At 34.9% G+C, this 15,679-nt stretch overlaps 1 protein-coding gene across 1 annotated transcript in view; it reads left to right on the plus strand.

The window, feature by feature from the left end:
- KCNH5 (potassium voltage-gated channel subfamily H member 5) overlaps positions 1–15,362 on the plus strand; it is a 333,597-nt gene extending 318,235 nt beyond the window's left edge. The window contains exon 11 of the mRNA XM_067733914.1: positions 5,481–15,362. Coding sequence (XP_067590015.1) covers positions 5,481–6,428 — 948 coding nt within the window. The 3' untranslated portion in view covers positions 6,429–15,362. The remainder of the gene's footprint in view (positions 1–5,480) is intronic.
- The last annotated feature ends 317 nt before the right edge of the window (positions 15,363–15,679 follow it).

Genomic DNA, 15,679 nt, shown 5'->3' on the forward strand with positions numbered 1-15,679 from the left:
CTCTACTTGCTTAACAAGCACAGAGCTTCAATTGTTTGTTCAATTCACCACTTTGAGGAATGGTTCATCATGGCAAATGCTCTATGAAGGGTTACCTGTTGGTTGTTAAACTACTATATCACTCCCTACTTCACCCACTCACCTATCCAGGTTTTCACAGGGTCCAGAAGGTGGTGTGAAAGTTATTTTGAGGAGCTGCAGTAGAGTATAATGGTTAAGACTATTTGTAATCTGACTCCTTGGATTTGTATCCTGGCCACTTACTAGCTGTGTGACCTAATGCAAACCATTTAAACTCTTTGTGCCTCAGTTTGCTCTTCCGTAACATGAGAATAATAGGACCTATCTCATAGAGTAGTTATGACAGTTAAATGAGATAATATGTTTGTGACCTCTTTGTTATATGAAAATTTTTGTATTTTTCAATAGGCCATAATTTCTGTTCTGCAGTCAAAAGAAATAAAATAAATTTAGTCTCATTCAGTAAACTCCATTCAGACCAATAGTTTTTTTAGAGTGACCTCTGGCTTAAAAGCCTGGTTATTGTAAATAGTTTATCAAATCCAGTTGTGAACTCTTAGGATTCTGTCTTCCATATACAAAACCTCATTCTTTCTCATTTCATTTTACATTTTCTTGGTGGCAAAATATGCCAACCCAGTTCTATTTCATTTGTCCCTTGATGCAGACTGGCAGCCTGGCCCTGTGACAGAATTTTTTTTTTTTCTTTGTTCTCAGTAGTTTGGCATTAGGAGTCTTTGTTCTCCACTTAATAGTAGCAGTGCAAATGCCTTTGTTGGTTCTTGGTGGGGTGGGGCCGGCTGGTGGTAAGGGAAACTGGATAAAGAAGGCTTTTTCTTCTGATATTTTACATGGGTACATTATACCCTTAAATCACAAAGCATCCCAAACTTGGTAAGCATACTGTAATTATAAGCAATTATTAGCCATTGTATTGAAAATTTAAAACATAAAGCTGTGGCCTAAGATGTCCACAGATTCTCAGTCTCCAGGAACCCCAAATCTTTCATAAACTGAGAACTTCACATGGCAGTATCAGTATGTCCCATTCAGATAAATAATGCATGATTTCTTAGTGTGTGTCCTAAATATTGCATGGATGTCCTGCATTTTATCTGACACCCCTATGTGCCCTCCTCCACTGTTTATTTGAAATAGATGCTTTTTTCCCCAAACACGAAAGGTAATCTCAGTTACCGCACTGCACTAAGGCTATGTCTTTCCAAGGTTAAGTAACTACCTTTAAAAAGGCAAACAAGGTCAGAGCGGAGTGGGAAGGAGGATGTCATGTCAGTTGATGGAATCCCTTTTCAGTGAACGGGGATGATATAGGAATAGAGTATCTGTGTTTCCATGTTTTGATTTGTCCTGTCCAAAGAGTGTTAATATCTTGAAGGTTTAGCACAAGCCCTGTTTACTCAGGAAGCATAAGAAACATGTCAACCCTTTAAAAGACTTCTAATTAAACTCCTAGAAATTTGATGTCAGACTTAGAGATTAGTATTACATTTTTAAAAAATACCCAACTTCATGTGCCAGTAGAGAAGGAAAAATATGCTGGTGTTAATGGACAGTTATTGAATTTAGAGAATATTTATTTTAAAATACAAATTATTGCCACTTGATAAGCTATATTTCGTGTATCAATCTTAATTTAGAAAATGTGCTTTTAGATGGAGGATTGCTTCTCCTTGACTTTTGTGTTTACAGTGATCATCACTAGTATTGGTTTCTAGTACAAGGTCAATGACTATATGTTATTCCTGGAAGCTGCTGAATCTCCAAGAGGTGATGAAAATGTTTTCAAACAGGAAGTATTTTACGAGAGTTCAGGGGAGACAACCAGCATATTTTGAATGTCTGTTATGTGCTGGAGACTGTGTGCTTCACATGTATTTCTAATCTAACCAACAGCTTAATGAGAGAGGGTGATGGAGGTAAGTAATTTTGCTAGCGTCATAAAATTGTCTGATTCTGAAAGCACATTAATATAACTCCCTTGTGAATATTCCTTATAACCCTCATCTGCAGTTATTTTGTTCTTTAGATGACTGATCAAAAATCTCACGCTTACCAGATTCACTTCCAACTCTGATAATATAAGTGGTAATAATTTCTTACATAGCCTTTTAAATTTCTCTTGATGGAGTTGTAACTTTTCCCAGTATTATTTTCAAAATATATTTTTAATAAAATTTATGCTTACTTATTTGTGAATAGTCATCTAATGCTACATGTACTATATATTTAATTTTATATTTGAATTTTAAAGAATATTGGAATTTGAAGAGTCCAACCTCCTCAGTGAAAGTATTACACAGACAACATTCATATTTCTGTTTGGCTCTTTCAGTGGTGTGAGTTTCATGAGTTTTCAAGGCAATTTATTCAATTAGTAGGTAGTACTTGGAAATGAAATTTGTATACTGACTTGGTATTTACCTTCCAGAAACTTCTAAGTATAAATCCTTGTTCTGCCCTCTGGAGCCACATAAATAAATTTAATTCCTCCTCCCACCCAACCCAGGTGCTATGTTGGTAAGCTGTTTAACTTTTCAGTAGTTTTATAGCCTAGAACTCTTACCGTTTGACTTCTAAACAGCGGATGGCATTAAAAATGGCTTTGGATCATATCTATATGATTCAAAAGAAAACCTTACAAAAAATAGTGATGTACTGCAAGGAAAATTAAGAGATAAATGTTTTCTTACACATAAAAGTATACACACATGTATATATATACTAACATAAATGTTTACATTTATATATTTTCTATGAAATGGGAACATGAACATGAAAGCAAATAGCTCTGTTCAGTTGTCTCTTTACTATACTCCCTCTCTGATATGCAAGGAACTGGAACTAAGTAAGCTAAGCAAGCTTCATCAGTGTTTCTACGTTGCATTTTAAGTGTATTGCATCTGTTAACTGGCATTGAAATATTTTTCCCTTTAGAAATGATCTTACCCTATCTTCAAGGGTTTTCTTTATAAAACAAAGTACAACTGGTATCTTGTCACACAAGTATAAAGTCATATGTTTTTATTTTTTATTTATTTTCAATAAGATAATTTTATTATTTTTATTATTATTATTTTTTTAACATCTTTATTGGAGTATAATTGCTTTACAATGGTGTGTTAGTTTCTGCTGTATAACAAAGTGAATCAGCTATACATATACATATATCTCCTCCCTCTTGCGTCTCCGTCCCACCCTCCCTATCCCACACCTCTAGGTGGTCACAAGGCACCAAGCTGATCTCCCTGTGCTACGCGGCTGCTTCCCACTAGCTACCTATTTTACATTTGGTAGTGTATCTATGTACATGCCAATCTCTCACTTCATCCCAGCTTACCCTTCCCCCTCCCTGTGTCCTCAAGTCCATTCTCTATATCTGCATCTTTATTCCTGTCCTGCCCGAAGGTTCTTCAGAACCTTTTTTGTTTTTTTTTTAGTTTCCATATATATGTGTTAGCATACGGTATTTGTTTTTCTCTTTCTGACTTACTTCACTCTGTATGACAGACTCTAGGTCCATCCACCTCATTACAAATAACTCAGTTTTGTTTCTTTTTATGGCTGAGTAATATTCCATTCTATATATGTACCACATCTTCTTTATCCATTCATCTTTCAATGGACACTTAGGTAGCTTCCATGTCCTGGCTGTTCTAAATAGTGCTGCAATGAACACTATGGTACATGACTCTTTTTGAATTATGGTTTTCTCAGGGTATATGTCCAGTAGTGGATTGCTGGGTCATATGGTAGTTCTATTTTTAGTTTTTTAAGGAACCTCCATACTGTTCTCCATAGTGGCTGTGTCAATTTACATTCCTACCAACAGTGCAAGAGGGTTCCCTTTTCTCCACACCCTCTCCAGCATTTATTGTTTGTAGATTTTTTGATGATGGCCATTCTGACTGGTGTGAGGTGATACCTCATTGTAGTTTTGATTTGCATTTCTCTAATGATTAGTGATGTTGAGCATTCTTTCATATTTGTTGGCAATCTATATCTCTTCTTTGGAGAAATGTCTATTTAGGTCTTCTGCCCATTTTTGGATTGGGTTGTTTGTTTTTTTTGATATTGAGCTGCATGAGCTGCTTGTATATCATGGAGATTAATCCTTTGTCCGTTGCTTCATTTGCAAATATTTTCTCTGATTCTGAGGGTTGTCTTTTCGTCTTATTGATGCTTTCCTTTGCTGTGCAAAAGGTTTTAAGTTTCATTAGGTCCCACTTGTTTATTTTTGTTTTTATTTCCATTTCTCTAGGAGGGGTATCAAAAAGGATCTTGCTGTGATTTATGTTGTAGAGTGTTCTTCCTCTGTTTTCCTCGACGAGTTTTATAGTATCTGGCCTTACATTTAGATCTTTAATCCATTTTGAGTTTATTTTTGTGTATGGTGTTAGGGAGTGTTCTAATTTCATTCTTTTACATGTAGCTGTCCAGTTTTCCCAGCACCACTTACTGAAGAGACTGTCTTTTCTCCACTGTACATTCTTGCCTCTTTTATTAAAGATAAGGTGACCATATGTGCGTGGATTTATCTCTGGGGTTTCTATCCTGTTCCATTGATCTATATTTCTGTTTTTGTGCCAGTACCATACTGTCTTGATTACTGTAGCTTTGTAGTATAGTATGAAGTCAGGAAGCCTGATTCCTCCAACTCTGTTTTTTGTTCTCAAGACTGCTTTGGCTATTCAGGGTCTTTTGTGTTTCCATACAAATTGTGAATTTTTTTGTTCTAGTTATGTGAAAAATGCCATTGGTAGTTTGATAGGGATTACATTGAATCTGTAGATTGCTTTGGGTAGTAGTGTCATTTTCACAATGTTGATTCTTCCAATCCAAGAACATGGTATATCTCTCCATCTGTTTGTATCATCTTTGATTTCTTTCATCAGTGTCTTATAGTTTTCTGAGTACAGGTCTTTTGCTTCCTTAGGTAGGTTTATTCCTAGGTATTTTATTCTTTTTGTTGCAATGGTAAATGGGAGTGTTTTCTTGATTTCACTTTCAGAGTTTTCATCCTTAGTGTATAGGAATGCCAGAGATTTCTGTGCATTAATTTTGTATCCTGCTACTTTACCAAATTCATTGATTAGCTCTAGTATTTTTCTAGTAGCATCTTTAGGATTCTCTATGTATAGTATCATGTCATCTGCAAACAGTGACAGCTTTACTTCTTCTTTTCCTATTTGGATTCCTTTTATTTTTTTTTCTTCTCTGATTGCTGTGCCTAAAACTTCCAAAACTATGTTGAATAAGAGTGGTGAGAGTGGGCAACCTTGTCTTGTCCCTAATCTTACTGGAAGTGGTTTCAGTTTTTCACTATGGAGAATGCTGTTGACTGTGGGTTTGTCATATATGGCCTTTATTATGTTGAGGTAAGTTCCCTCTATGCCTACTGTTTTTATAATCATGTTTTTTATCTCTCTCCCCCTCCACAGATCATTTTCCGCAAAATCAGTGATGTGAAGAAAGAAGAGGAGGAGCGCCTCAGGCAAAAGAATGAGGTCACCCTCAGCATACCTGTGGACCACCCGGTAAGAAAGCTCTTCCAGAAGTTCAAGCAGCAGAAGGAGCTGCGGAATCAGGGGTCAACGCAGAGTGACCCTGAGCGGAACCAGCTGCAGGTAGAAAGCCGCTCCTTACAGAACGGAGCCTCCATCACTGGCACCAGTGTGGTCACCGTGTCACAGATTACGCCCATTCAGACATCTCTGGCCTATGTGAAAACCAGCGAGTCCCTCAAACAAAACAACCGTGATGCCATGGAACTCAAGCCCAGTGGCGGTGCTGACCCCAAATGTCTCAAAGTCAACAGCCCCATAAGAATGAAGAATGGAAATGGGAAAGGGTGGCTGCGACTCAAGAATAATATGGGAGCCCATGAGGAGAAGAAGGAAGACTGGAATAATGTCACTAAAGCTGAGTCGATGGGGCTACTCTCCGAGGACCCCAAGGGCAGTGATTCAGAGAACAGCGTCACCAAAAATCCACTAAGAAAAACAGATTCTTGTGACAGTGGGATTACAAAAAGTGACCTTCTTTTGGATAAGGCTGGGGAGGCGCGAAGTCCACTAGAGCATAGCCCCATCCAGGCTGATGCCAAGCACCCCTTTTATCCCATCCCTGAGCAGGCCTTACAGACCACACTGCAGGAAGTCAAGCACGAACTGAAAGAGGACATTCAGCTGCTAAGCTGCAGAATGACTGCCCTGGAGAAGCAGGTGGCAGAAATTTTAAAAATACTTTCAGAAAAAAGTGTGCCCCCGACCTCTTCTCCCAAATCCCAAATGCCGCTCCAAGTACCTCCCCAAATACCATGTCAGGATATTTTTAGTGTTTCAAGGCCTGAGTCACCTGAATCTGACAAAGATGAAATCCACTTTTAATATATATATATATATATATATATATATATACACACACACACACACACACACACACACATATATTTGTTAATATATTAAAAACAGTATATACATCTATATACATATGTGTGTATATACAGTATATACATATATATATATTTTCACTTGCTTTCAATATGATGAACACAATATGGATTTTGATATGTAAATATTGCATGTCCAGCTGGATTCTGGCCTGCCAAAGAAGATAATTATTAAAAACATAGATATCGCTTGTATATTATGCAGTTGACTGCATGTACACTTTACATTTATTTATAATCTCTATACTTTTAAAAGGTATGATTTTTGTTAACCAAGGCAATGTAATAGTTAAAGAATCAGGGTCCAACCTGCCAATGTTGCCATGACAAATTTGATCTCAGGCCGACTGTATTGAGCTGTCATTTCCTCACTCTTCTGTCAAGTTAAAATTATAAATTAATGCCAGGGAAGCATTCAACATTTTAAAATGTTAGTGCCATTTTGTGATCCCTTTCCATAGGATATTTTTCTGTAACTTAGTGTTAGGTTATTTTCCCCAATAGGCAGTGTTTGCTACATTTAAATGACTGTTTTGTTGCCTCAGTCCGATAGCTGTGTGGGATGCTGAGAACTTATTGCTATGGGGTTTGTGCATGAATTGCATTTTTGCTCAACTATACCTCTCTTTTTTTAACATTATACTTAGATAGTAATCATAAACTCTTATGTAAGGATATCCCTACTCCCTCTGTCTTAAATAACAGCCACCATCTTATAAGCTGATTTTATCAACCCCATAAATATGAAACTATTAAGATAGTGTATATTATAGAAATACTGCATCACAGGGTAAAAGGGCCTTTTAACAACTCATGTTAGAGATGGTGATTTTCCAAAGGTGATGAATGTTCTAACTTTGTTTTTTTAAAAACTTGTTCAAGGGTGAAGTTAAAGGCTCTTAACAAAGAAACAAGTAAACAAAATACATTTAAGTAATCATATCAAAAATTAAACTAGAATGATATAAAATAAAAAATATAAATAGACAAGTTTCTGTAGCTTATTTGTGACTTAGAAAGAATGAAACATGGGTACAGAATTGTTCACACCTGATTCTTAACTGCTTCTAGAGGTAATACATGAAATGTGGTTAGAAAACAAAGAAAACTAAATAGTAGATGTTAAGTTGCTCAACTCAGACAACTGCTTTTCTATAATTTTATTCTGGTTACAATTTTCTAAAGCTTTTTTTGCACACAGTTCTACTGCTGGACTTCTGCTGAGTTGATACAATAGACTACCACAGCTCGGACAGATCCGCTCATGAAAGGGGGATACTAAAGACTGAATTTCAGAGTCTTTTGGGCCACAAATTCTCTTCTTAGAAAGTGCCTATTATCAACCAAAAAAAAAAAGTAACAAAAGGCTGTGTATAGCTAGAATCTTAAATGCTGTGTATTGAGAATAAAATGCACACTCATTTGTGAGAACCTAGAAAACTTTATTTCTTTTGACTAAAGTTTACTTTATAAAGTTGATCAGAGAGGCATACTTTTAAATTGGTGCATGCATGACAGTTAACAGCAGGAGCAGGGCAGTTAATGTTTGCATCAAGTTGAAAATATATAGCAGTAATTTGTATATTATTACATATATGACCATCTGTACATATATGTTAGCATACACAAGATGATAGCAAAATCAAAGGAGATATTTTGATGTGTTGTAGCCATTTTTATGAGCTTTTTAAACTATCTCTGAGGATCCCCAAACAAAAACAACAGAACTGAAAAACAAGTTACGACCATCAGACTGGAGAAGTGAAAAACAAAGTAATTTATAAAAACAGTTGATATTTTAGAACTTCTGTTAGAGGTTCTTCACATGCCCACAAGATGTGCCTCTTTAATCCAGGAGTCTCAGAACAGACGTTATGTTCATGGGTTCCATTTTCCTTTCTTTGTGCCCATAGCTTCCATTTCTCAAAATGGAAGTTTTCAGGGGAACACATCTCCATGCTATGCTACAATATCTACCTACCATAGGCACAAGACAGTGAGGTAACCATGGTGTAAGAAATCAACATTGAAATTGAGACTCTGTTGCTTTTATGATGAGGATGGTACCTTCTTGACTTCAGATATTTATTGAATTTCAGGGTATTTTCTATTTAACCATGTATGAGACAAGCTTGGCTAAGCTTTCAAAGTGCGTGGTAAAAATAATCTGAGTACAGAAATGGTTAGTTTAACTTTAGCCATGTGCTTCAGAAATAACAGTTGGTGTAAAGGTATGAGTGACTGTGAAACAGCAGGGCGGTTTGTAGTTGTGATCCATGCCTTTGCTTATTAGTGTTGCTAATATCTGCTGTGTTCTGACATTGACTCAGAGCTTCATCTAATTGACCTACAATATTGATGTTCATATATAGAGGAAACTACGTTAGAACTACTTCAGGTTGTCACAAAAAAGGGAAGAGTATCGGTTGCTTGTTTATGGTGCAGTTATCACAGTATTCTTTTCCAGCCACCTCTGTTCCTGTGTGCATGATATGATGAAGTGCTGAATGCACTCTACTGTTTTCAGCAGGAATGCATGTGTTCAGCAAACATTGTATATAGAGTAGTCTTTTAGGTTTCCAGATTCCACAACTCTTTCCAGTCAAACTTACTCAGATTTGAATGAGGGGTGAGCACTTGCTTTAATACGTGCAGTAATGATACAATCATGTTCTGTGTTGCCTCAACCAGCACAAAGACAGTAGATTCTCTTTTGGGGGACGAGATGACTGCATGTTTTATTCTTGTACTGTATAGATGCTCTCAGTGCATCCAGAGTAGAATTTTGTATTATTATCTTTCTGAACAATGGAATAATAGGAGTAAATAGATATGTGTTTAAAATTTGAACATTTTCCAAGCAACTTATACACCTTCAGTATTTTTCTATGATAATGTATAAGATCAGATGCTGTACCCCGGACAGGTGGTTGTAATGTACTGTGATAACAGAAGTCAAACAAAAACGGAAATGTGAGCTGCATATCATAATGACAAGCTTTATCAGTCTGTATTAGGATATTATTGCACTAAATGTGATCTAGTAAATAGAGGAGCTTATGATAAAAGGCAAATAGGAACATGAAAGGCAGATGACAATGCCAAAGCTGCTCGTGTCCCACATTGACATAAATAGTCCTTAGAATGATCCAGGCATAGACGTTGAATAGAGACACATACTTCATTGTTAAAATGGAAAATTTTTATTATGACACTGGTTTCATCTTACATTAAGTATAGAAGTATGAGTGTCCTAAGTATTCAGTTAAAAAAATTATGTAGATCAGAACAAGAGAATTAGAAAATTTGGGATTTTAACTTGCTCCTAAGAACAAATATATACTCCAGGAGTACCCAGCACTTTAAGAATATTAATTATGACCACTAATTAAACTGCATTTTGAAAGTTAATCTTATAGGAGCCCAAATGAAAACCGGAGCGTCCATCCTTAAATTTAAGGAGATTTGGTTCACCTGTGAGATCTGACCCATTTGCTGTTCTATTTTAAATAACTAAATTCTTTTAGAAACCTTTTTTTAAAAAAAAATTAGTCTTCAGAACAGTGACTGTGTTTGAAGTGTGCAGTGGCTACTAGTGAGATTATTTGTCATATCCCTAATAAATTCCACTATCTTTTAAGATATCTATCTCTTCCAAAATTTTATGTAGGTAATAAGAAAATTTGTCTAGAATGTACATATCATACATGGATAACTTTAAAATAAGAATATTTGTAATCACGTGAATGTTGTGTTTCATACTTTGTTATGATAAGTGTATTTCTCTTGTGGTCTAGACAGAAAGGGAGAGAAGAAAGAACAACTTTTTGGAAAACTAGAATTCAAGCCTAGGATGAATATCTGAGCTCTGTCTTGGATTCTGCATCTAGCTTTGCCACAATCGCACTGTAACTTTGGGCAAGTTAACTCTTTTTTGGTGTATCTGGGGCTTCAGTTTCCCTACTGATAAATAATACAGTGAAGGTAAGAACTGCTCCCTTCTTTCACCAAGATGATATTAGGTCAGTGGAAAATCATCTTCCTCTCAGATGAAAATAACATTAAGGCAAATTTTTTTTTTTTTCATTCATAGCAGACTAGCCAAGATGCACTTTCTAAATATTCTAGGTTTTAGAGAAGACTTCTCTGGTCAGAGGTTGGTGGGGAAAGGCATAAGTAGCTAAATAATTATTGGCCAATGGCATGTAAGTATAAGACTTGAAAATTATCTGGGAATATAGAGCTACTAATCAAATAAACATGGAAAGAATGAAGAACTTTTAGGAAGGAAGAGAGAAATAAGAGAAAAAGGAATATGTAAATATTATGATTTTTCTTATTCTACCTAATCATACTGCTCAGCAGAAATTCTCAATTTTGTGAGAAAAAGTAAACAACTTGGTGAATATTCAAGGTATAGCCCATCTTCAACTTTAGTATGAAAATAATCATGACTTTCTCAAGATAATGGCTCCACATAGGTAGATGTTCTTATAACAAGATTTTAACTATGAAAGAATCCTTTCCAATGACTAATCAGTTTTTCAGTGTGTATCTTGAACTGGAAAAAAACAGTTTTATAAAAGGGAAATCATTTGAATTACATTAGAAAACCACTCATGTTGTATCCTAATGAGAGTGTTTTAATTTTAAAAAGTTATAATTTGTAATTAGTAATATTGGTGACTCAAGGAAGCCACTTAATAGCATGTAAAAATTTATTTTAAAAAATGAGATTCATTTTGTTAACAGTTGTTTGTTCTGCAAAGACAGTCTTGTAAACTAAGAGATACAGTCAATCCTGCAGTCACTACATTTGCCATGACCCTTTGAGTAAAGAAAATAACAAGAGCATGTAGAAACAAAGGGGAAATTTTAATGTACTACAAGAGATATTTAGATCTCTTACTGGGTTTTCTAATCTTTCCATCAAATCAGAATTTTAAAATTGTTATTACAAATTAGGAATTAGGCATTATTTTGAAAACAGACACAATTTCTCAAGTTAAAGGAAGACTAGTTATAAATGCCTGAGACTTTCAAGATGTATTAGAGGAGGCTTAAGGGGATTGGTCATCATTGACCATGACTTTTTACTATGCGTTGTAATCCTTATGAGTTATTTGCTAAGTGGTCAGTAACGTTTATATTTTTATCCACTGTGATGGACCCTTGGCATTCCAACTCACAGTCATATTACATATGTATTTGCATATGTAAATAAATATTTTCAGTCAACTTGCTCTCAGTGTAAACTTTGTACTTAACAGCCTAAATGTTGTTAGCAGCTTAGATAATAAAAACTCTTACAGGTGTGGCATGACATTTATTATTATTTAGAGGGTTGATATAGATTAATTTGACATTATAGGAAATATTCTTCTTATCTTGGTCTAGGAAAACATATCAAGAGGTGATACATGTGGGACTACACGATCAGAACAAAAACAGAGTCAGGTTTTAAGTAGGACAGTTGTACCAGACTGCATGAGTTCACAGGAGTCCAAATCAGGATTTGCATTTTCATGTTTGGAACAGATCTACAAAGAAGAGCATAATGGAAGTCGCAGTTTAGTGCATGGAGAGCTAAGCATGGTCACTGGCAATGCTTATGGGTGCGATCAGATCAACTTTGGTGAGTTTATATAGAATTTTTTTTTTGTCTTCCCTTAGCTTTACTGGTGTACATTGCTTTACATTTATTGACTGCTCTGTGTAAGTATGTGCAGCCTTCTCAATGAGAAGGATTGGCTAAGTCTGGATCTTCCATTAGTCATCAAAAAAAAAAATATATATATATATATATGCCTGGGGAATAGATGAGGAAACTTGTCAGAATAGCATAGCTATTGAGATTCTAACACAGGCAGGCAGACCCTGGAGAGAAAACTTCACTTTATAAAATACTGACATTTGCAAGGGCTATCTAGCCCAACCACAAATTTCAGATGTTTCAAAACATGTACTTTTAAAGTTTCCTGAATTTAAAATAATTTTTTAAAATTTCACTCTATTATATAAGTATAAATTTTTATTTTTCATAATAGGTTAGAATAAATGACAGAGGTTGAAGTCATAACTATTGCAAGCACAAGGTGCCCTATCCCAGTAATGAGATCTTCCTTTATTTCTCCCAACAACTTACCAGTAGAGGTAAGTCACCAAATGTGGTTATAAGTAAGAGGCAAGTTGTGGTCACTGGTATTAACATTTCCTTTTCCAACTGAATTTTAACCCAAAGAGGTAATGCATGATAGTCAAGAAAAGCAAGAAACATTCAGGTTTTTTTCTGTAATCGCTCTTAATTTTTAATATTGGGGTTTGGATGAGACTATGGAAATATTTTATTTCTAAAATTTATTTTTGACCCACTGAATTTTAAGTAGATTATGCAGATTTTTTTTTTAATTGTACCACTGTTGGCTTCTTGGCCAAACTACTATTAAATGCATTATCCAAATGAACTGTTTCAGCTTAGAATAGCAATTTGTATTATTTCCAAATTTAATGAGCCTCTTGTATGTATATTTACTTCAGAGAGTTTAAATAATTTTCTCTAATGAAAAAAATGTTAATATTCTTAATGTGATTTATTCTATCCGTTGAGATTTTTTTAAGATAATGTTTTGAGATAAGGAGAGAATACAAGGTATTACAGTATACTCTGGGATCCTCAGCTCAAACCATCTTGTTTTCACTTTGATGACAATACAGCAAGAGGTAACCATGGAAAAGACCATTCTACCTTTTTCAGAACAACTGGGAAGGACCCCAGTGACACTGCATAAAGCTTTTATAGTTAGCTCACTTTCATCCCTGGCTTTTACATGATCACTGTGTTACTATTTAAGTATGGTCATGACTTGTGCTACATCTAAATGCATTTGTTCAAAGAACAATTGACCTAAAAGTACAGTTGGGCCAGAATTATAACTGAGGAAAATAAAAAAGAGGGTTAGGTATAGCTGTTACTTTCTCTTAATGTGTTTTCTCTGTGTGATGCTCTTAACTATTTATTTATTTATTTATTTAGAGATAACACATTGTCATCACCATAGTTAAGACTTTAATGAAACATTAGGAAACAGTGTCAAAGTTTGTCAAATACTGGGGCTTTAATACATATATAAATGAGTGCTCCCCCATCAACTGAGTTTAGAACTTCTAGTTCTTACCTAGAAGCCCAGGCCCATAAACATTTGGCTGGTTGGGCTCTATCTTCATGGAGTAAAGTCAAGAGGATCTGACCACTCTCTCCTTCATGCATATTTACTAACTGTTGAATGACCAGACCAATCAAGGCCAAAATATCTACACTGATGCCTGAATAAACCAGATTGGGTATTCATAGCAACCAAATTAAGTATTTCACTGCCAAATATTTTATCCTCCTTCTCTGCTAAATCGTCTTTGATGACATGAATTTAACCTCTTCCTTCCATGGTCAGACTCTCTATTGGGAAGTTGGACTTTGTGATTAAAACAACATAAAGATTATTGTAAGTCACAGAGGTGTTGGTGTCATGGATCCCTCATTTGCTCTTCAATTTTTTCCAACCAAAGTATGATGGGAAAGATTCCTGATGAGGCCATGATTGAGCAAACAGGAAGAATAGCTAGCAAACTATGCAAAATCACAATAATGATCCATTTTGAATTTCATGTCAAAGACATTTTGATACACCTGGGTCTTTAATAATGGTATATTATGTCACAGCCATGCATTGTCAGTTTATACAAAAGCCAAATGTACTTTTATTTAAAATCAAGATTATTTAAAATTTTCAGATTTAGGAAAATCGTGGCAAGGATAGGTTTTTGATCTGTGCAGCAATGTTTTCATGTTATGATTCTCAGTGTTCTTTTTCAAAGATGGTATAAATGTCTTGTTCACTTCCATCTTATTGGCAGCACTGGTGTCTTCCATTGAGCAGTCATCTTCCTCCTTAGATCCAATTCACAGTTAAAGAGAGATAAAACATGCATTTTATATTAGGAACAATATGATTGTTACCACATTGAAATTGGAAACCAATTTAGACCCATTTCTACCCTACACATCCACTGTAGTTTATGGGAAAAGCAATGATTCCTAGAAGTGCTTGGTACTCAGACAACACAAAGTAAAATGTGCATATTTATGATATATTAAAAACTATAGATTTCTTTTTATTCTATGCTCTAGTGACATTGTTTACATTAGTTGCAGCATTTTGTATACTATACTGCAAATTCCTGACTATAACACTAATATTACAATGGGAATTTATTTTTGCAAGTTTGTAAATGTTTTTGCCACTGCAACCATATTGGTGGGAAATTGGGGTATTAAAAATGCCTCTATCTGTAAGGGTTAATTCACTGGAAACAATTTATTTATGTATTGGCCAAGGAAATAATGCAAAAACTTCATGTGATGTTTTTAATACCTTATGCTAAGCAGTACTAGTTAGCTCTTTTCAAAATTTAATTCATGTTTAGCAAATCATTTTTTCTACTTAAACAAAGGTATTGCAATGTGTAATATAGAAATTTTTTATGTACTGTTGACGTCACCTGATTGCTGAGAGAATGTGTGAAAATGTTTTTAACTTTGTGACTTTAGGGTCAATTCTGGAATACTTGTGATCAAAATTTGATTGTGTCTGGGAAGTTTGTGGTGATTATCACTTTACTTAGGATTTGTTCTCAAGGCACAATCATTTAAAAAAAATTGAATTGGCAGGTGGAAGTTTCTAACCCAAAAGAATTCTGGGTTTCAGCACAATAAACTGTACTTCATCAGGGAGGATTAACTTTGGGTTTTTTTCCACAATTTATTTAAATGTGAATATTTTTTCATGATACAGAATAAAATGTGCATTTTATGGAACTTGTTTGAATTGCGTCTTTGTTGAAAATTATTGTTTTGAATTTAGTAAATGAAAAGCTCCCCATTACAAACACATGAAGCGCAGTGGGTTCAGAGAAAACAGTCTTTGATATATTAGTTTAAAATGTTATTTTAAACTTCTATAATACTTTTCCTCTGATAAATTGTACTGACAGTATAAGTAATAAAATTAGAGTCATATATATGAAGTTGAAATTTTAAACCCCAGCAGTAAGTTTGTTGGAATTAGAAGATATCTCTGTTCCATGAAAGATGGAAAATAAAATCTGGATGGAATTTCGGAGAAAATTTTATTT

This window comes from Pseudorca crassidens, chromosome 1 (genome assembly GCF_039906515.1).
Source record: "Pseudorca crassidens isolate mPseCra1 chromosome 1, mPseCra1.hap1, whole genome shotgun sequence".
NCBI lineage: Eukaryota > Metazoa > Chordata > Mammalia > Artiodactyla > Delphinidae > Pseudorca > Pseudorca crassidens.